This window comes from Trifolium pratense, linkage group LG2 (genome assembly GCF_020283565.1).
Source record: "Trifolium pratense cultivar HEN17-A07 linkage group LG2, ARS_RC_1.1, whole genome shotgun sequence".
Classification (NCBI taxonomy): Eukaryota; Viridiplantae; Streptophyta; class Magnoliopsida; order Fabales; family Fabaceae; genus Trifolium; species Trifolium pratense.
Window position 1 is genome coordinate 27,437,314 of NC_060060.1, and position 23,845 is coordinate 27,461,158.

Below are 23,845 nucleotides of genomic sequence, written 5' to 3' on the forward strand. Positions count from 1 at the left end.
TGTAAGAAGTAAAGTGGAAAATTTTAAAAGAATGAAAAAATGTATTACTATCATAGTCTGCTTCAACGAGAAATAGGGAAAAGCATAAGATCATAACAAATGCAAATTTCATAAGCTTATCCATATTTTCCCCCTTTGCATATAACAAATAGAAAAATGCTTTGATAACTTTATAATGAAAAATGCTCAAGCTTTCTTTACATGGATAAAATGGTTTTCAAAACTTATATAATTGTGTAATAAAAAAAAAACTTATATAATTGTAAAAAAAGAATTCTAAAATTAGAAATGCCTTTTAACTACATTATATATATATATATATATATTAACCTTTCAAGATGGGAAAAGGAAAATCATAATATTGTCGGACCATTTATAGAATAATATCGTAAAAAAAATTTAACAATCCAATTTTTAAAATGTACAAGTAGTTTTTCTTTTATTTAAAAACTAAATTTTTGAAATAATAACTCGCGATCATCTTTAAATCAAATCAGAGTAAATCTTTTTCAAAATGAAGATCTGATTCAAATGTCACTCTATTATAAATTATTTTCTACAAAAAAGTTTAAGAGTACAATACAAACACTTTTTCAAAAGAAACATTGTCACAACCTTTCACATTTACAACAATACAATTCAAATTAAATACGATAGAATAATGAAGACCGACAAAAGAGACAAAATTCATAATTTTATGTCTCTTAAAAAAAATTCTTTTAGAAAGAGTAAAGAAAAGAAAGTGCAAAAGAGAACAAACAAATTATGTGATAGCTAATATTTTTGTTATAAAAGGACCATAAAATCAAAACTTTAGTTCCTTAAAAAAAATATATTTTGTTCTCTATGTACCGATTATATGAATTATATCCAAGTAATTGGTTTCAAATTTTAAATAGAAGGAAGAGTAGTGGATACTATATTGGATCGGCTAAAAGCCCAACATACATGAAAACCTATCAAAATAGGATAAGATCAATTACGTGGTGAAACGACCACGGAACTCAAATAACGAGCACAGACTGAGGCCAAACGCCCATAACGTCCTAACGTGCTCTCATACAAAGGACAATTCAAATGTTATATGTGGCTGATCATCTACCATGGGGGACCTCACTATACTGTAAAATCCTAACATATTTCGTGTCCATCACACTTTCATTAGAATTACCTTCAGTCGATGAAATCTATGAGAAACCTAAGATAAATTAATATATCCATATTTTTAAATTTATAGATTTTTTTTATTTTAATAATTTATAGGGTCCTTATATAGTCGCAAAGATGAAGATGAAATAAGAATATCCTAATAGTGTAGAACGGGAAGCGAACAAATACTCTTCATCTCGCTCTATCCCTTGACATCCTTAAACATATATCTTGCAAAAATTATCTCAATTTTATCGTACAATTTTAAACCAAATTATTCAAATAATAAGAGTAAATTACAACTCACTCCCTTTAGAGATGTCTAAATTACACTATCATCCTCTCTTATGTTAAAATATACACTCCCCTCCCCTCTTATGCAAATTATAATCTCACTCCCCTCCATCGAAAGATGCTTAAATTACACTACTCTCCCCTGTTATGTTAAAATATACACTTTCCTCCATCCATATACAAATTATAATCACACTTCCTTCCCTTGAAAGAAGTGTGAATTTCATTCCCCTCCGCTCTTATATTAAATTTTATATTCTAAAATAATAAAAAAAAATTAAAGAAAAGAAAATTAATTTCTTAAAATGATGAATTAAAGTTTTTGACATAAAATAGTGGCTTGGAATGAATTATTACCACAAAATTATTTATTTACGTTAAAATGGACTAAATCGTATATTTTGATATAAAATTGTTTTTTAATTGACTTTAGTAATTTATCTGATATTTGTATTTTATTTTAGGGTCTTGCTAACTAGTGCCCCCGGAGCACTAGTTAAGGAGCTAAAAAAAGAAATAAAGGAAAAGTTATGTATCGAAACAATCAAAATTTAGACTTTTCTTGTGTTGACTACACAATACTCAAGAAAAACCTTCTAAATTTAAATTCTTAACCAATACCTCTGGGGCACTATTTAGCATTTGCCTTTATTTTATACAGTTTCATAATATATAACAACATTTAACATTTTTTTTACAATGGAGCAGATGATCGAACCCAGGACCTCATGCATGCTACCTAAATCCCTCACCACTAGACCAGACCTAGTGGTTTAACAACATTTAACATTATATTTTAATGATGTGAGCAAAAAATAATAATTAAATTATATGCATTACAAGTTTGATTACATTAAAATGAGTTTTATTAAATGAGAGAAATGTATGTTTTAATATAAGAGGGGAGAACAATGAAATTCAAGCTTCTTTTCAAGCGAGGCGGGTGTGATTATAATTTACATAAGAGAGAAAAAAAGTGTATGTTTTAAGATAATAGGGGAGGATAGTGTAATTTAAATACGCAAAAGTTTCAGCCCAACAATTTTGGAAATGCCACGTTGGCATATATCATTCATTTAGAATACGACACCTGTACAAGTTGACGTGGAGGGCATGGATTTGGAATTTACTCGGAGTCTCTCTTTCTCGTCTGGTCTATAACCGCGTAATATAGACAGACAGCGATATCATCAATTTCCCCTTTTTCAATTCAATTGAAGCAATTTCCTTCTTCCATGGCTTACATTGAACGAGGTATCATCATCATCATCATCTTCTCAACCATTTCATTTTTCTCTTCTAATCTTTTTGTATTATTACTGTTTTTATTTAGGTTTTGATTCTGCGGTTCTACCTTAGTTTGATTTAGGTTTGATTCTGCGATTCTACTTTAGTGTGATTTAGGTTTGATTCTGCGGTTGTACCTTAGTTTATGTAGAATCTCTGATCTGGTGTTTTTGGATTCAATCCTTTTTTTTAATTCTATTTTCGTGAATTTCATATTCAAAATGAGCTCTTAAATAATTAATTAATTTTTGGAATTCCGAATTTTTTTTATTGTTGCTGACAATCTTACAGCTCGAGGATCATCATCCTGATAAATCTTTCTTCAAATTTTGTTAATAATTTTCAATAATTTTATGAAATTTATCTTAATTTCTATATAATATTTCCATCACCTCTGAAGTGGACAAAACGTTGTCCCGTATAAGGGACAAACTATTTGGATTAAGTGTGTTGCCCTAGTGTCAGACACCTGTCGACACATAATTAGATTGAATTATGACATTTTTGCAAATTATCATCGGTGTTGATAGTGTCTGCGTCATGTCTGATGTCTGTCAGTGTTGTGTTTCATAGGTCATCATTGGTTTTCCAGTTTTCGATGTTGAGGTCATTGGGCAAAATTGCATCAATGTTTCAACAAGTGCTTGCAAACTTGCATTATTATTATTTATTCTCAAACTTTGCTGATTTTAGATTCATCTTATGTGCATAGGAACATCATGGTCAATGAAATTAAAATATGTTTTTATCTTGAATCAATCCTTTTAATAGATCCTCTTATTTTGGGTCTTTGTGAATAAAATTGTGAGAAACATAATCACCTATGATATCTAGTTTTGTTTTAAGACTGTCGTGGACTCGACTTATTTCCTTATAGAATTGTTAATTAGAGTAAAGATGCACAATCACAATGCATAGCCAGTGGTTAATAATCGTATGCAATTAAAAACACTGAAAGTGAAACAGATTAGTTAAATAGGAGTACACTAGGCTTATCTCTGTAGATATTGTGGAGTTCAACTCTACCGCTAGGGTTTTCAATTTTAACTTAAAAGGTTGTGTTGTGTTTCCACTTTTATTGGGTATACTGGGAATTTTGGAGATGCTTAAACTGTGACATCTCTTTTTGAGGTTAATAGTTTTGTTGTTTTCCATGATTTGACAGTAACACTTGGGTAGTATTTGTCGGGGAAGGGGTTGTCATAAGGAAGACAAAAAACACTTGGGTAGTATTTGTCGGGGAAGGTGGTTGTCATAAGGAAGACAAAATAGTGGATTCCAACTTTGAGGCAGTTATTTGGTGTTATTAGTGAAACAAGGGTGTGCCCTTTAAATTATTTGGTCAATTTATCTTGATTAGTATCAGGGAAATTCCGAGGAGGGGAAGGCTAAAATGTGTCTGGTTGTCTATTTTTTCTTAACCGGCTTACCTTCAAGCATTTTTCTATGTTCTTAAATTCGATAACAATATCGAACATGGTGGGCTTTGTGGCCTCTCTTTGGTGTGCAGGTCATTATTATCTATTAATGGGAACACACTTAATAGATGTACTAGCGGATTAAGAGCTTTGTTGTATTGATATCATTGATTGTCTTTGATGTTACATCTCCTCTGCAAATAATGATACTGTTAGGACTTGGGAACACAGAGAGAAAATGAAAATTGATAGAAAGAATCATAAGAAAAGCATAATTTTATTAAATGAATGATTGTGAGTAGGAGATCTCCCCATCACAAAAATCACTTATTTAGTGTACAACTATCAAATGTTCATGATTCTCTCCTTCATCTTTGTTTCTCCTCTTTATACACGGCATTCCCTATAACTATAACTAATCCTAACAACCCTATTTCTTCTTCATTCTTTATCCAACAATACCACCCCATTCAAAGCTCAAAAACAACCTTGTCCTCCAGTTTGAATGTAGCCAGCTTCTGTAAAATTTACCGAGACAACTCGACTAGCACAGGCCTGAGAAAGGAAATAGTGGTCATCTTCTATTTCAGAATTACAGTATGTTTGCCTATAGCGATGGGCTTGGTCCATTTGATCAATATTTATCTTCAGTGGGCAGATTTAAATAAGATTAATCTGTGGGCCTGATCCATTATGTCAGTCATGAGACCCATTTGACAGAAATATCCAACTGTGCAGCTTCATCTGCAACTGTATGGGCACTGTTCTTTGATACATACTATAAATTTGTCTGTCTACTTTTGCTTCCCATTGTGAACCAAAACATGACTATCATATCCCCCTTTTGTGTTTGATCTTACCTCTGCTGACTCATTACTGTCAACTGATCAAATTTTTACTTCGACTGAATCTCCCAGTAGCTAGCTATAGGCATATTAGGAGAGAGATCTCTTGTATGAATTGGCCTTTCAAAATGGATTACTACCTTTACATACAACTTTCAAATGTACATTATTCTTTCTTCTGTTCTTTTATGCTATTTAATATTTATATATGATATCTCCTACTAAACAGATACCCTAACTAATCCCAACTACTCTAACAGTCTCACTCGCTTTTATTCTTTATTCTAACACATTGTATATTCTACTCATTTAAAAAGGAAAATGATATAACTCTTCTTTTTAATTTGGTTAAATTAATCAATCAAGTATTAGGATTTTGGGAAAAGCAAAATGTGTTATCATTTATTAAATAACCTTTATATAGTAATGTAGAATGTAGATTTAGGTTTAGAGTATGTGCTGCTTCTTTTTCGCTTTTACCTCCCCCTTTTTTTCTCACATTTTCTCACTGTTTGCTAGTGAAGGCTGCTGACCTGGTTTTCTGAGTGCTTATTTAGTCTGCTGATCTGACATATTAAATCGTTTATGCTTATCATTTCTGCTAATCTGATTTTTTGTGTGCCTTTTTTAGTGTTCTAAATAACAATGTAACATTGAAAACCTGACTTTTCACACACACACACACACACACACAATGTTTAGCCTGATATTGTTATGTTATCTATCCCATTGCATTATTAGATATCATTATTGATTGAAACTTCAGAGCAACAGTACTACTAGCTATGCTGTTGTGGTTTAGAACTTGATTTCTAGAATATTACATTGTACTTCTATTACATGTACCGTAGTTTTTCAGCTTGTGAATTGAATTCAAAATAAACCTTGTATATGCCTTATTTCTTTCTTAAAATGAAAATCACAAAATGATTATGTGAGTTTCTGTGTGCAGGTGCTGTCAAATCAAAGCGGTCTTTATGGCGGATCAAGACAATCACTGATTTTTTCTGGGCCATTGTGAACTTCATAGGCGTGTTTTTTGCTACGATGTTCTCGGTATTTAATCTGTTTCCCTATTATGGATTTTGTGATAGTTCTTTTGTTACCAAATTGATGTACTCATTTGATGTTTTCATAAAAATTTAGATGGAAAAGTCAGATGACTACAAGAAAGGTTCTGCTGGTAAGAAATGGTATGGCGGCGGCGGCGGTGGTGGTGGTGGTGGGGGACCATCTGGTGGCGGTCCTCGGGGCCCTCCTCGTGGGGGCATTGATAATGTTCGTGGGCTAGATAGTATTAGAGGGCGTGACCATAGTGAGTTTTTATTTTCTTCATTGCTTTGATCTGTGTTATTTAGATGTTGATTTTACTTTTCTAGTTTTCATATACTAATATGTTTTATCCCTATTGAATTTTCAGGTTCACTTCCTGCATGTGGCTCATGCTGTGGTTGATGTGTTAGAGATCCCATTTGTCTATATTTGTCACAGTTTGTATCTTGTTTTCTGACTGATGTAATATGCCTATAGCAATATGACTTCCAAGCTATGTGTGCACATAGGTTTAAATAGCAAAAAACTTGGATAATAATCCGTGTCTCGCACTGGTATTTTGATTAAAAATCATACAAATATTTAGTAAATGGCTTTTTTAATATAAATACTGTAATTGATGTGGATACAAATATTTGTTTTGTTAAAACAAAAAGTAATATTTGTTGGTATATATTACTCCAAAAGAAAAAAACTAAATTTGTTGAGACAATGAGACGCATTTAATGTGTTTATTTTAAAAGTTTATTCTTAAAATAACATAGACTAAATATTGTTATCACTAAAAACAAAAGTTGATATTAAATATTGCTACACTACTTATGAAAATTAAATGTATTTTTATTAAATATAAAAGGGTATAAAATTAATTTGATTCTCATGAGCAACATTAATGTATGAGCAATACTTCCGAGTTTTGTTTAGCATAAATTTATTTATTTATCTTTTTTTGTTCTAAGAGCATGATTTTTTTTATATTTTTTTGGTTGGATAGTCCAGTAGCTAAAAATTTTCCCATTAAGGTGAACAAGTGAACTGCCCGAAGTTCGAATCCTGACTCTTGCATATAAAATATGATGTGCCTACCGATTAGGTTAAACTAACAAAAATGAATTTATTTTATTACAATGTACTCGCAAATCGAATGTATCAAAATTATAAATATGTTTACAATTTTTTTTTATTAGTCATTTTGGTTCTTGAATATGTGTTTATGTGGTTAATTCAGTCTCAAATATTTTTTTTATTAGTTAATTGAGTTCATAAAATTATTATCAAATGAGATATTAAGTATGCATTTGCAATTTTAATATATTCAAAGATCAATGTGACAACCACTTATGCTTTCAAGAATCAAAATGATAGTTTACCTTTACGGGGTCAAACTCTTATCATCTGAACTAATTCATTATTTACCACTACAAATTTATTTATGGAAGTTTTTTTAATCCACTTAAGAGTCTCTTTAACGCGAAATTAATTTTTCCACATCTGTCCAATTAAATAGAAAAAAAAAATTCAATTACAGAATAACAATATAACAATGACACAAAATAAATACCAAACACGAAAATTTTAAAGTGAAAAATCACTTCAATGTTAGAAAAAAATATAGGACCAAACTAGATAAATCTTATTAGATACTCCTTCCGTACCACAATATATGTCATTTTGGGGAAAAAATTTGCACCACAATATATGTCGCTTTATATTACCAATGAAACATTTAATGTTATTTTTTCTAAGGTCATGCTAACCAGTGCCCCCGGGCACTAGTTAAGGATACTAAAAGGAGTAATTTTTGCATTGAAAAAAACATTTTTTATACTTATAAAAAGTAGATTACACAATTTCCAATACATGCATACCTTATTTAGCTCCTTAACCAGTGCCCCAGAGGCACTAGTTAGCATTTTCCTTTTTTCTATTATACCCTTAACTATTTATTACTCTCTCTTCTTTCAATTGTTCAATTTATTTTTTCCATACCATAAATGAAGGACAATTTTGTAAATCAACTCATAATCTCTCTTTTCCATACAACATTAATTAACTTTCTTAATATGTGTAAAAGTGCCAAAACGACATATATTGTGGTACGGATAGAGTATATACTAAATTAAATCAACCTAAAGAGAGTTTTAAGCTATTAATTAATAAAACGTAAAATTCTAGTTATTAGACTGCTTGTCATATAAAAGCATAAATTATGTTAGCAACACACCTCTTAACATACTTTTTTCAGCACTCTCTGTTTAGTTGGTTGAATTTCAAATGAATTCCACTAAATTTGTGTGAGACCTATATAATTTAGTATGATTCATTTGAATTTCAACCAATAAAAGTATATTGAGAAGAGCATCGGTAGCATTGCTCTAAAAGGACACTCAAGTTGTGCACCCTAACTATCACTTAGAGACAAGGTTATCAAAACCGGACCGGACCGGCCGGTCCGTGAACCGGTCATGAAAACGGTTCGGTTTTGAGCAAAAAATGGATAGGAAATCGATCGGCAAAAAAACACTTGAACCGGGGTCGAACCGGGACGAACCGGCGAACCGGCCGGGCGGTTCAAGCGGTTTTGCAATTTTTTTTTTATTTTTTTAAAAAATAAACAGGGCAAAAGGACGTCGTTTTAACTTTTTTCTTTAAAAAAAAACTGAAACAAAACAACGACATCGTAGGAATAGGAAAGATTTTTGTTTTTCATCTATTTTTCATTTGGTTTGAATTATAAATTTTATTTTATTTTGACTTGTGAAATTTTATCTTTTTAATGTGTGAAATATTGAGCAATTATTCATATATTTTTATTTATATATTAATTAAAATATATATTTAGTTAAAAACGGTTCGATCCCGATTGAACCCGGTCCGACCAATTGAACCTTGAACCGGTAAGCTCGCCGATTCGATGACCGGTCCAGTTCTGACAACCTTGCTTAGAGAAACACTTGTTTAACCAACACTACAAGAAAAAACGCGATTTGCTACCATATATTTGCTACGAAACATGTTACTAGTTAATTTCAAGCATATTAACAACCATTTGACAGAAATTATGTTTATATTACTTTTTATATTATTTTTTTATTTTTTGACGGCAAGTATTGTTATTACTACTATTTTCTTTTTCTTTTTCATTTTTTTGACGTAAGGAAATATCTCAAACACCACACACCGTTATCATCAATATCGCGTCACTGATTGCTCTCTCTCGCTTTCGCTCTCACTCCGATCTTGCTCTGTTCGCGATTCTGCTCCGATCTCACTCTCCCTTCGATCTTGCTCCGATCTCAATCTCCTTCGATCCTCTTCGCCGCATTCCTCCTTCCTCGTGATTGTTATTCTTCGTTGAAATTTGATGTTGTAGTGCTCGATTCTTCTCCGATTTGGCGTAAGTTAAATTTCAACACTCTAATTTAGATTTTGTTGAAAGTACAAAAGTAAGTATGTTTTTATCGTCTCCACAGGGACTGATGCGATATCGATGCCGTTCAACAATTAATATAATTTCAAGTAAAGGATTTCAAAGATGGTTGATTACGAAAGTTGCGAATACATGAAAGTAGTAAAGATGATTAATTTGACAGAGAGATTAAATTGATGGGATTAGATTTCAATCACTCATTCATACATATTCCCCTAATCAGTTACACAAGTTCTAGTCATCTATCAATATTATCACGTATCGCTCGTCGAACGTTTCCGTGTCCAGATAACGCCGAGATATCTATTGCATCTATTAACCTCCGATGTCTCGGATCGTCAATCAATACAATAACATTAAGATTCGATACTCTAAGTGAATATTAAACCTAAATCTATGTCTAGAATTTAGAGTTCAATAGATATTATCCTAGTTCTTAGATTCAAAAGGCATATGTCTATAACAATTCAAATCAAAGATTAAAACAACGAAAACAAAGATAACATCAATATTGAGAGACAACTAAAACCATATATAAAACCATGATCAATAGAAATACATACTAATAGAGTAATTTACACCTAATCCCAACAAAAGTGTCTTTAGCTACTCATTACCATGATAGCTTTACACAAGTGAGAAGAAAAGAAATGAAATAATAACACCGGTGTCGATTTCTCGATCGATTGGCGTGCATCCCACCTTTGCCTTGCTCTTGTTTCTTCCCTGCTTCAGTCCTCCCTGTTTCTTTAGTTTGGGCGTGTAAGAATGTAATTAAGGAGTGGCTGATGGCTCCTTTTATAGCTTTAAAAACTTTCACTTAAGCAGCTAGAAGTCTTTGGGATTAAGTAATAAAAAAGTAAACATTGGAAACTGCCATGAGGCGGTGTAACTCTCTACTTGCTATAAAGCCAAGTTTCTTCCAACTCCAATACTTGTGGTCCAATCAAAACCTTGCTTAGTGGTTTAACATCTCATAACATCTAAGCTTTGTACTTCTTTTTCCATTAAGCTGATATAAATCTACAAAAGTGATACAAAATGGTTAAAATAGTTAAAATACTAATTTGCTAGTAAAAACTATTATTTACAAATAATTGGGGTTTTTATCTAAAATGACTTATAAAACAAGTCAATAAGTGCTTAAACTATATAGGTAAAATCATTGTTTTTGAGCACTTATCAGATTTATGCGGTTGTTATTCTTCGTTAGCGTTTCAACACTCTAATTGAGTTCTGGACTTGATTTGAACGCTATGAATCACATAATCTCATTCGTCTAAATTAGAAATCACTACTGCATAATCGGAAAATTAGGGTTCCTACTTCATGTATGTTTAATTGCATAATCATCAACTCAATAAGCATTGATTATTTGCATGTTATTACATTACAGGAGACTTACTGAGAAAAATCCTTCAATTGAACACATTTTACGGCAATTTTTGTTTCCATTTCTCTATTTAGGTTTTGCACAAATTGAATTCAGGTTACTAAATTTGTTCACCAAATTCATTTTAATGTATAATATAGAATTAGATCATACTTATTGGATTGATTCTATAAGTGACATATCTAGTAGGTGATTTGTGATATGATCATCTTTGCATATTGTATGCAACTATGTTGATGAAGCTATTGGAAGCAACTATTCTTATATTCCTCTATTGGAAGCAACTGAAATGCATAGTTTAGGGAATATACAATTTAAAAATTGTATAGTCTCATTAGTAGCCTTATCATCATATTATGTCCTTAAAATTTTATTCATGCTTTAAGTAGTTTTCAATTGGACGAATATATCAAGACATGATCTATTAGTTAATTTTCCATTCAACTTCATCTTTAATACATTGAGCCTATTATCTATCCTCTTTTGATCAGGAACCGTATATGGAAGCGTGGATTTCCCCAAACTAACTTTTAGTGAAAGGGTGAAGCTTAGAGCTGGTGTTAACAAAATCTCCCTTCTGAGTGTTGCAGTTGGGCTTCCGGTTCGTTTTCTCCCTCTCTATTTGTGTCTTTCTGCACATGGACTTGTCTCAATATATTATCTTTGCACATCAAAACTAACTGATTTTTCAGAAACATAAACGGTAGTTGATGTCATTACTATGTCTGATTAGACGTGGTCGAGGGAAAAGTCGCAATCCACCTCAGTCTTCCTTAGGTATATTAGTTGGACGAAATTTTTACTCTTGTTGCATGACCCTTCCTTTTATTAGCCATATTTAGTCGATGCTTTAACCAAATGTGTGAAAGGGAAATAATACAAAGAATGAATGTCAATTAATCTACATTAGTACAAGATAATAGAGATAAAGTTCCATGTACTGTTTCTTGTTATTATAAATACCATAGAAATGCTAAGTTCCATCTCCACGACATGTTCCCATTTTTGCTGCACGTCTTGTGTCAGAACTTTGCATTGTCTTATCATGTTTATTTTAGAATGAACTTTGCTGCTCTTTTTTGGATTGTATCTCATGTCAAACTGTCATTTGAAATGTGAGTGTGCAATTAATTTGAAACCTTAATGCTGATTTTTTGCATAATGATACACTCACTAAGCATTGATTATTTGCATGTTATTACTTGAACAGTAAGCATTATCAGGTTCACTAGTCGTTGAATTTAGTTGTTGCATCTTCATCAAAAGCTTAAGTTCGCAGGCTATGCTGAAACAAGAGGTTTCTACTGCATCATCAAAAACCGCTGCTCTTAAAAAAGGTATGTTGTTGTGTCCTAATAGATAAGCATCTATCTACGATTCCTAATGTCTTGTTCTAATATTGATGCCAGTTGACATTTTGAAGGCTTCAATTATATGATGTTTATGTAAAATTCAGGTGATCGAGTAAAATTTGTCGGTAAATTTCCACCTGCTGTCTTATCACTACAAAATTATTCTTCAAGGTAATTTATGGTATTGATGAATTATACATAGAAGTGTAATCTTATAGGTAATTTATGGTATTGATGAATTATTCGAAATTTATTTGAGCTTTAATTGTCTTACAAATGCACTTGTCTAGTCTGCATTTGTCGTACAAATATACTTAAAAGATCATATAGTCTACAATAATTGTTATACACATGCAATTGTCTGACCTTAGTCTTCATTTGTCGTACAAATGTGCTTATATCATCATAAAGTGTATAATAATTAGTCCTTGTTATGCCGATAATGTAGGGCGGATTCTAGCGTGACAGAGCCACTTATATGTCTCACCCGTGAGAGACTGAATTTTAACCGCTGGATGAGTTAAACGGTTGTGATGTTGTACTTGGAGAGGGGGAAATTCCTGCAGTTATACCAGGTGAATATTTTATTACTGCAGTCAGGGATATATTTTGGTACTCATAATTGAATAGGTTCTCAATTTTGTAAATCTAGACTTGACTCAAATAGTTTCCTCAAATTGATGACTGAGTTTTTTCTTGCATATGTGCTGCCATGTGGGACTGAACTTTTGTGAGTTTTGTAACCACATTAATGAATGACCAAAGTGAATACTTCTGAAACTTTTGGAGAGGGTTTAGAAAGTGAGGCTTCTAATTTGTTGGCAGAATGGGGTTATTTTAGGCCGTTGCCTTGTGTTTTCTCTGCGTAAGGTTGATATTCTATCCTGGAATTAATTTCCTCTGCTATACAATTGTGGCAGGGCAAGATGACTGCTTTGTTTTGTTTTCGAATCTTTGATGAAGCTATTCTATTTTTTATTTTTGATGATCCTACTAGTGCCTCACCAACTAGTACCTTTGAATTTTGTCCAGTATATAGCAGTTGTGTTCGGATATCGGATGATTAACTAATCATGTATATGTCAAAATGTAAGTCAAAATTTTGTTATTATTATTATAATTATTATGTTGATACATGTTTTGCTTGTATAAGTAGTTTATTGAGTTATTTAGTTCTGCAGATGCATTTGGTGAGAGTGGAAAACCTTCATCAGGAGATGATGGTGTTGTGCCTCCCAATGCTTCGCTCCAATGGATCTTGGGTTAGTCTCGTGGAGGATTGTATCTGACATTACTAAGGATAGGAAGGTCCTTAAGAAGATCTTAAAGGAAGGAGGGGGATATGAAAGACCAAATGATGGAGCTATGGTTCTAGGTACAGTTTTGCTAATAAAAGCTTTTAAAGGTTTTTGTACTTTGATTTCATTTGTAAAAGTGAGAATATTATGTCTTCATTTTCTTTAGGTTTTTTAGTTTTGACAAAGTTGGAAGATATACTTGATTACTTATATAATGCTAACATGTGTTTAGTTACTTTGTGATGCGTAAAATTTAGTCTTGTAGTTGTAAATCATGTTGATTTAATTAGGCTTATTTCGATTTTTTAATAGATGATAAATAATTTATAATTAGCTTGAATTTTGGGCATGAATTCATAATCAGCATTTTATAATTATATATATTTTTTAAAAGCTTGGATTTGGCTGCGAAATCGCTAGGAATGTGTAGCTAGAGATTTATTGCGAAATCGTTGTGAAATATCCTAGCGATTTAGTTAGGAAACATAAACGTTTGAACATTATTTAACTAGGCATTAATTGGGAACTAGCTAGGATATTCTATATATAAGTTGCAAATTAGCTAGGAAATTTTTTGATAGGTGATTTGCCACCCAATCCATGCTACGGTTGCTAATTCACAACAAATCTGTAGCTAACTCTGTTTTACTAGAGATTAGCTACGAATTAGCTACAAAGACCGTCGTAGCAAATCCCGTATTTTCTTGTAGTGCAAATATTTCTTCTTCTTTCTCATGGTTGCGCTGCACGTACATTCTCTGTTTATTTTTCTTTTTCCACGGTCTCCTCCTTTCAATTTTCCTTTTCTATTTTTAGACAAACTATTTTCACTAACTAACAATTCAACCATTTTTTCTCTCTTTAAAACCGTCTTTAGTTTGAGCAACAAAAAAAAAAAACTTCTATTTAACACATTTTTTATCTTTTACTATTAATAGAATTTAAAAAAAAAATAAAAGATTGCATTAAAATAGGCATTTCATTTCAAACAATGTTTATGACATCAACTACCTAATCTGTGTCCACATTATCCACATAAGTTAAAAATGTCATGTTAAATTCGTTCATATGAATTGTGTATTGAAGTTGAAATCTAGTAGGTTTAATTAACCGAATGAACTGACTATTTTTTGGCCATAAAACATAAAACATTCAAAAGTGTTGTTCCTTGGTGTGTTATCATCGGTTGTAATCCTAAATATTTAACAAATTATTATCATTATTGTAAGATATATCAAAGGGTTTTTAAATAGTAAATTTATGTCGGTCATCCAATTAGTTTAAACAATTTAAAGATATATGGCACGTTAAATAGACTAAATTGGTAATTAAAATTTGTTGCAATTATAAATATTTAAATTGAAAAAAACAATTACATAAACCATATTTATATATCAGTTAGAATTTACCTCGTCTAAAATAATTTTTTGAAATTTTTATTAGTAAAAATTTGTCTCACATATGATGATATTACATGTCGTTTATTTTCTTTGTTGAAGTAAAAAGAAGAGACCCATTGGTTATTCATGATCTAAGTTTGGATTTAGAAACTTAAATTTTTCTTCTTGTAGCTGTTATAGATCTGTTCATATTCTTTCACATGTATATAAACTTTCAATTTGTATGCAGAAACTAATTTTTTATATTTTTTGTCTCTATTTCCTCACATCTCATTCTCTTCAACTCTTTCAATTCTCATCTTGCATCAATTTTTCTGTAAAAAAAATTTGTAAATTATCAAAACTTTGTGAAGAAAATAAGTTGATGGAAGATAGAAAAAATAGAGCACTTTATCTTTATTCTGGATCAAAAAAACGGATGGAAAAATAAATTTCTTTTAATCATGAATAACTTTTATATATAATGGTATATGTTACTTGAATCTTTGAAAAAGTAACTGTAAATTGTTTTAAGTAGTCTCAAAGTTGAAATTAGTTTTTAGTGGAAATTAGTAAAAGTTTTTTGATTTCAAAGAAGCTGAAAAAGAAAGTTTGTTGTAGATAAAATGAAGGAGATAGTCATCATCTTCATATGATTAAAATTTTCAAAATATATGATAGTTGCTTTGCATTTTTTTTTTGGAATCTGAACTTATCAAATTCAATCTTTCATTACTTAGTTACGTATGTCCTTCTAGGTTGTTGCAAAGATAAGGACATAAAAAAAAATGTTGAATGGTTAGAAAATTTAAGTTGAAGATGAGAAGATAATGAAGAAGTTACCAAAATTAAATTCTTCCCTTTGTTTTCTTATATATTACTTACGTGTTTCCTTGTTTGATTGTTCAAGTTTTCTGAAGAAAAAAAAACTTCACTAATTAGACATAGAAGATGAAGATGAGATTTATTCAAAAATGTATATTAAAAAAAAATAGAGAGAAATAATACAAATATGAAAAGTGAGAGAAAGAGAAAAATGAATGAAATGTGAGATGAAAAATATGTGAGGATGATAAATGAAAGAGAGGGAACCAAATTTTGAATTTTGAATTTGGTCAGACTTTGGGAACTTAAAAAGATAAAAAAGAAGGTGACGACTTGGCTACCCATTACTTAAAATTGGGTCAACCAGCCCATCCTATGTGTCTTAAATTTAGTGGTGCATCAAAATGTCATTTATGTTATCATTAAAATGTTGTTATTTTTCAATTATGGCAATACAACTTTTAACAATTGGAAATTCACCCATATTTCAATTCAAGATTTTCTAACTTTCCATCTTCTTCCACTATACGCACGTATGCCTGTTATGGATTAAACAAAAAAAATCTCTTTTTACTTCTTTTTTTCACTAATCGTCTCTCCTTGTTCTTATACATATTCAATCTGTAACAATGGTTTAATTTATCAAATTCAGGTATTTCTTCAACAAATTTGAGTAGTTCTTCAGCAAATCTGGATATTTATACTTGTTCATATTTTGTTAGATCTTGATTTTAGTATTTTAATTTAACACTTTTTTATCAAAATTTAAATTAAAAAAATATTAGAAATCATTTGTATGATGTTTCTGGATTGTGGTTTTTATGTTAAAATTGGTCTGAAACGTGTGCGAGTTAGAATCTACATGTACGGGTCAGAATTCGGGTCAAAGTGACCCGTTGGAGGTTGAAGATGACTTTTCTGGTTTTGTTTTTGACGCACGGTATACGGTATATATATTAAACAACTAAAGTAAACAATAAACAGCCCCTTTGCCGCAGTGGTATATTGCAAGTTCCGGAGTCAGTGGGTTGTGTGTTCAATCCACACCATTCTTATTTTGTGGAACTTTAATTTTACTTTTTTTTTTTTTTACGCAACTTTAATTTTACTTAAACGTTTGACACATATATAATTTATTTATTTTTAAACGTAGAATATACTATGATAAACATGATACAACTAAATAACTATGTGAAATTTAAGCCACTAAATTTGGTCTAGCGGTAATGGATTTGAATGGTATGCATGAGTTCATAGGTTCGATTCTCATTGTCAACATTGTAAAAAAAAAAATAACTATGTGAAATTTTGGCCGACACTCAGAGCCCGTTTGGTGCACAGGATAAGAGACAGATAGGATAACTGTATCATATTCTGCCGCAATCTAGTGTTTGGTGATACAACATGATATGATAAGTTAATCCTGAAGCTTATCATATCATGTCTCTCTAGTTATAATTTTTATCCTGAATTTGAGTTGGGTTACCAGCAGCATAGGATAAGGAAAAAAAATTACTAATTTATTTTTTGAAATATATTTTAAAATACATAAAATAAAATTAATAAAATATAAATAATAAAATAATTACTTTTTAAATATATATGTGATTTTCTCACAGAGATAATTTTGTAATTTATATATTCTAAAAAATCAAAATTTTACTAAAATTACAATATTTTAAAGTTAAATGATTATTAAAAAATTGACAAATAGGGATATTAATTTAAATTTTTTAAAAAAATTAAATATAATTCTTTTGCAATAGTAATTTTATTTGAAATTAAACTTGATTATTTTCTCATGATTTTTATTTGAAATTATATAAAGTTATTTGATTACTTATTTATATTTTTTATTTATAAAATTCAAAGTATTACAAAATAATTTTTTAAAAAAATAAAAATTGTTTTTCAAGAGTAATTTTGTCATTTAAATATGTTATATATCTTATCATATTATTATCAGCTATTAAAAACAAAATATAATAGTTATCATATTTGTTATCCTGTGTGCACCAAACACATGATATGATAACTGAGTATAACTTTTATCCTGCTGTTATCCTATCATATCCTTATCATGCTTCATATCTTATCATGTCACTATGTTATCCTGCGCACCAAACAGGCCCTCATGATTGTGAGTTAAACCAAGTTTTTTGTGAAATTTTGTTAATTTCTATTTTAAAAACTAACCGGATTTGTTTCTACTTCTTTGTTTTTACCAAAATGTTAATTTGAATTAACAATTAATTTTTTTTTAAACAAGAATTAACAATTAATTAGAAACTTAAATGTTGAATCGATGAGATTGAACAGTCTGATTATCAAAATTTAAGTGTTAATTTTTTTTATTGAATCTTGATTCTTTATATTATATAAATTATAAAATTACTTTTATGCAGTCACCGTGAATCTACCTCAGCTGGTATGGATATCGTATTTTATGCAGTCACCGTGAGTTTACCTCAGTTTAATTTATATTTGCAAAAACAAATGTTAACGGAGCAATATGATAAAAATACTAATACTAATATAATATTTCTTTATTTTATATATAAAAATTTGAAAAAATGTCTCGATTAAAGTGGTTAATGAGTTTTTACTAAAACAAACTATTTTGAAGAATACGAATTCGATTTTCAGTGGGAATAATTTTTTAGCATATTGTACTCAACTCGCGATTGAACTCTAGATTACCAGAACGGCGGAACCCCCATCCCCTCAAAACTAGAGGGTTGACAAAAAAAAAAAGACTTGGAAAAGTTTGTAGTATTAACTATGTGTCAAATCTCATCGAAAACAATTATTTATTAAAAAGTTATACATTTAATATAAAATGCATAAGTTCTAATATAAATATATTATTTTAATTTTTTTAACATGTGCAAATTTGCACTTGATAGAGAGTGAGAATATTTAATTAAGTAAATAGTCTCTATAGTTTTTCATAATTTCGTTTTTAATCCTTAGCGATTTTTTCCCCACTTTTTGGTCTATGAAAATTTTTTCATCACAACTTTTAGTTTCTACTTTTAATCAAACTCTTGTATACTTTCACAGAATGAATTTTTATATTCATATTTATAATCATACATAATCATAGAATATCTATTAAGGGAAGTGAGCATCAACATAAAATTCATAATATATGATATTATATTTGTAACATATTTTATTCAAATAATACTATTTAACTGTTTTTAATTAATTAATATATTTGTTATATTTTATAAAAATAATGTAATGCATTAAAAAAATTCAAAAAAATATCAGAAAAATAAAGCTCATTAAATAAAACGCAACGCAAAAAACGGCGTACAAAACGGACGCTCGTAGCTATCACACTCTCTCTCACTCTCCCCTACCCGCGAGTGGGGTTTACACGCACGTGAACAGTGTCACCCTCAACCTTTGGTGGGTCGACCCAGACCAGAAACCGGGTCAAAACGTGGGTTGTTGCTCCAGCCTCCAGCATCATTATCTTCGGTTTTCCATCACCATTTTATCCGATTTTTTGTGGGTTTCAACCAGAATTCAATCTCTAACGATTTTAACACAAAATTATCAAGTGTTAAACATCAAAACATGAGATTTAAAGCAAAATTTGCGAACTTTGCAAACCCCATAAAAAGGAATGATTTTTCTTAGATTACTCCCTCTATGGTTGTTGAAAAAACACAAAATTTGTGGCATTAGATTCGAAAAATCAAGATCTGCAAGAGCTTTGTAATATTTCACTTCAATTTGTTGCATAACAAGTTTCGAAATTTTGAAAAAAAAATAAAACGAAAATTATCTGAAAATTAAGAAAAGAATAATTTAGAGATGAAAAAATAAAAAGTTCATTTGCGGGAATGATAATTTTTTGTGGGTGGTTTTGCAATTACATTATTTTAACTTGCTAGTTTTACAAAGTTTGTATTTTCATTACATAGAAATAATAGAAGATAGATGGATGGTTTAGATTTTGCCAACTCAAATGGGCTGAGTTGCCCATTTTAATAAAATGGGTAGATAAGAATTTGCCAAAAAAGAAAGTTGAAATGTCATTTTAATCTATTTAGTCACATGTGTAAGCCAATATCACATGTTTAAGCTAATATGTTAGCCAACTAAGCCAATATAAGCCAATTTTTATTGTTCCATTCAAACTGATTTAGCATGTGACTTTTAAAATAGTTACTTTTACTCTCACAATAAAGCAAAACGGCTTGATTGGCTAACATATTGGCTTAATTGAGAGTCATTTTAGTTCGGTTAAGTAAATTTTTTGGACATCAAATATTCTTGGTTTGGACACATAGCAGATTTGTAAGCAAGGTTATTTTTGTATTAACCAAAACATACTAAAACCACCATGTGCATACTCAAATGAACCAAGCATACTAAAACCACCATGTGCATAATTTTTATAATAATGACATCCTAGGAGTGTGATCATCATCATGACTCACTTAATAATATGTGTCTGTAGTATATCAAACGAGAGGAGTGTGATGTTGTCATCAAATTTTAAGAATACTCATGTGCATGCAATTCTCCTTAATTGTTCATCCATGTTTGAGTATGTCTATCAGTCTATACGTTGCCCCTTCGTCTTCGTACCATTTGTCATTCATGTGGGACTACCATTTGTTTCTCAGACCTGCCATTCAAACAAATTGAGTAATAAACTAATATGATTGTGCCCCTGCCCCTTTCATTTTTGCACCCTTTAATTTCATTCTATATTTGATCCTTGGGTATAGAAAGAATACCACAATATAATTGATATCTCTAACATTTTAACCTTTGAGTTTAGCTTATATGAGTAGGAGACTAGGAGCAAGAGGGGTGGCTCCGTTACACTGTTTGTGAATCCGTCCCTATCCATAAGTACATGTTATAGTTTCCATATATATATACTAGGGGTAAACCCGTGGATTGCACATGTTCGATTAAAATACATAATTAAAATATTTTTATAAATTAAAAATAATAATTGTGATAAGTATAATCACATATTCGATTAAAATATATTGTTAAATACTTTTTACGATATGGTTATATTCAATATTATATATGTGTAAAAACAAAAAAAAAAGTTGTTTAGAATTAAAATAATTTTTATTGAAATGATGTATCATATTTTATTTTAATTGTGTCATCGTATAAAATCTTAGTTTTCATTATATGAGTTGCAATTTTAATCACAAATCACTTTGCTTTTTTATTTTTAATGTATCCCTTATTTATTTATTTTCAATAAGAGTTGGAGGTCATACATACTTAAACTTGGTGAAAATATTGTTCATGAGTAATGTTGAACTAAGAAGTATGGTGGTTTTGACATTTTTTATCACGTGATCTCGTGTTCTGAAAATTACCTATCAAATAGCAACGTTACCGCTTACTCCCTTCTATACAATTTAAGATGCCAAATAACTTATCTACTTACCTCCCTCTCGTTCTCTTGAAGTTTCTTATCAATTATTCACTTGGTGAAATTTTATCCCGATTTTATTAGTCTCGATTTTCAGTAAAAATATATCAACCCAAAAATTAATTATGGGCTCGATTAAATACACATTTAAAATATTTTTCATAAATGAAAAATAATAATTATGATAAGTATCATTATATATAATTAAATGATTGATAATATTTTAAAATATAGTAAAATAGATAGGTTTAATATTAATTTATATTAAAAATAAGAGGGTTATTTAGAAACATGAAATTTTGTATTGGTTTATATAATTGATTTTTTATTTTTATATATATTTTTGCTCAAAAATATATTTTAAATACAATTAATATAGTTTTTAATGATCTCTTATAATATTCCGTCAAAAAAATGATCTCTTATATTATTTATAAGTGTGAAAAGATGTATTATATGGTATCTTAAATGTGTAATTTTAATTTAATTTTTTTATGGGTCTCATTAGTGCACTCGCAAGTTGTTTTGTTTTTTTTTATTTTGGTATATTTTTTATTCTTTTCAAGAAGAATTATAGCAGCAGTCATCCTTGCTAAAAATATTGTTTATGAGAAAAAAAAAATCAAACTCAACTTATAGAATGTGATATATATATATATATATATATATATATATATATATATATATATATATATATATATATATATATATATATATATATATGATAGTTTTGTCTTTTTCATCTTTTGCTTATATTCCATGAAATTATGTATAAAATAGCAAAACGACTTATTATCTTCCATCCAATTTATGTTTTCTTATATTTTATGAAAATAAAATTCTTGTGCTGATATATTGACTTCTTTTAAAATTTTACGTCAAACTTTCACTTGGTGGAGTTTATTTTAACTACCAAAGAAATTGCAAATGAATGCATGCAAATTTGATTAGAACATACTTAAAATATATTATTACAAATGAAAAATAATAATTATGATAAGTATAATGACATATATATTTAAATTATAGTAACATGATTTAGTTGTAATTCTGTTATATTAAAAATACGAAATTTATTTAGGAAAATGAGATTTTATATTGTAGATTAAAGACACAATGAATATAACTTTTAGCGAGTCTCTTATAATATCTCATAAGTTTGAAGAGATGTATCATATTTTATTCTAATAGTGTAATCGTATAAAATAAAATTAAAAATTTAAGTGTGTTCGTATAAAATAATAAATAAAAGGAAAAACTAATATATCTCATAAGTTTGAAGAGATGCATCATATTTTCTTTTTATGGATCATAGTGGAGCAGTCGTAAGTTGCTTTGCTTTTTTACTACGGTATATTTCTTATTATTTTCAAAAAGAGTTAGAGGCGGTTTGCGAACAATATTGCTCGTGAGAAAGATTGAAATAAGTTTCAATTATAAAATATAATGTGATTCATAGATATTAGTTTTTCCTTTTTCATCATTTGATCACATTCTTTGAAAGTATGTACCAAATAACATAGCCGCGCGCTTATTCTACTCTATGTAATTAAACATAACTTATATTTAACAATAATACAATTTTTGTGTTGATATATTAACTTTTTTTCCTCTCAAACTTTTACTTGGTGAAATTTTATCTCAACTTTTATTCGTGAGGATTTTTTAGTTTATTGTCCAGTTTACCTTTTTTTAATTTCTTAATTTTTTTTTTAGTTTTTTTTTCTTTGCGAGGTTTACCTCCGTCCAATTTTGTTTATGTAATTATAGTGTGGATTGTTTAAATAATTACGAAGAAATTTGTTAGTGTAATTCAATAATAATCATCAAATTACCAAGATATATATATAATTTTCAATAGTAAAATTAAGTATAATAATTTTCAATTTCAAATGTTTGTTTTAACCAAAAATAAGTTATTGATCCTTATTAATGTCTAAAATTTCATTTTTCGTCGCCGTAAAAATGTTTAACAAATTTTGATACCCTAAATATTTTCTGTCACAAATATTAATCCTTATTTTAAGTCAATCCATGATCCTTAACAAATACTTTTTTATATTCATTTTTATAATAGTGTAAAAAAAATCACGAAAGTATTATAATATATATATAGGGCTTGCTAATTTACACCCACTTAAAAACATGAAGGTATAAATTAGCAATGCACACATTTTCTAATTAGACTAAAAAACAATTACCCTTTATAATTTAAAACTAACAAATTGAGGATTAATTTGGTAAATTTCATTAAATAATGTACACCCACCTTACTAATTTACACCCACTAATTAATAAACATCTTTATCTTTGTAACATACAATTATAAACATGAAACAAACTTCTTGTAAAGAAAAAACATGACACAGACCACATATACAACACTTAAAAAGCCATTGTAAAATGCGGTGCTTTATAAGCAAAAAAATAAAATGGAAAAGCTTAATTGGCTAAATTTTACTCTTATATAAGAATAAGTGACGTTACTAGTAAAAAAAAAAATTAAGTGTCTTTTTTTTTTTTAATTTAGAAAATTTAAGTGGTTTCTTGAGTAAATAAAATTAGAAAATAGATTGTTTGTCCTTTTTTTATTTCCTAGGTTGTCATGTGTTTATTTGAGTTGTAAATATTTATAATATTTTGGGTGTAAATTAGCAAGTGGGTGTAGATCATTTAATAAATTTTACCTAACTAACC

At 29.4% G+C, this 23,845-nt stretch overlaps 1 protein-coding gene and 1 long non-coding RNA gene across 3 annotated transcripts; both read left to right on the forward strand.

Annotated features, from left to right (window-relative positions):
* Positions 1 to 2,553: 2,553 nt before the first annotated feature.
* On the forward strand, positions 2,554 to 6,636 carry LOC123908368 (selenoprotein K). Its single transcript, XM_045958990.1, has 4 exons — positions 2,554 to 2,697; positions 5,946 to 6,049; positions 6,140 to 6,308; positions 6,414 to 6,636. The coding sequence occupies exons 1-4, from the start codon at positions 2,679 to 2,681 to the stop codon at positions 6,446 to 6,448; spliced, it is 327 nt and encodes a 108-aa protein (XP_045814946.1). The 5' UTR covers positions 2,554 to 2,678; the 3' UTR covers positions 6,449 to 6,636.
* Positions 6,637 to 9,211: 2,575 nt separating this feature from the next.
* On the forward strand, positions 9,212 to 12,813 carry LOC123903734. 2 transcript variants are annotated; one of them, XR_006808171.1, is made up of 5 exons: positions 9,212 to 9,443; positions 11,361 to 11,470; positions 12,080 to 12,206; positions 12,326 to 12,392; positions 12,670 to 12,813. It is a non-coding gene; the product is annotated as an uncharacterized LOC123903734 (long non-coding RNA). The 2 variants fall into 2 exon arrangements; XR_006808172.1 differs by lacking the exons at positions 12,080 to 12,206; positions 12,326 to 12,392; positions 12,670 to 12,813 and adding an exon at positions 11,562 to 11,646.
* Positions 12,814 to 23,845: the final 11,032 nt, after the last annotated feature.

Bases quoted from the DNA above. Each gene is read 5' to 3' on its own strand.
- LOC123908368 (XM_045958990.1), top strand. The intron at 6,050-6,139 runs GTATTTAATCTG...ATAAAAATTTAG, and splicing joins TTTTTGCTACGATGTTCTCG to ATGGAAAAGTCAGATGACTA. The intron at 6,309-6,413 runs GTGAGTTTTTAT...TTGAATTTTCAG, and splicing joins TATTAGAGGGCGTGACCATA to GTTCACTTCCTGCATGTGGC.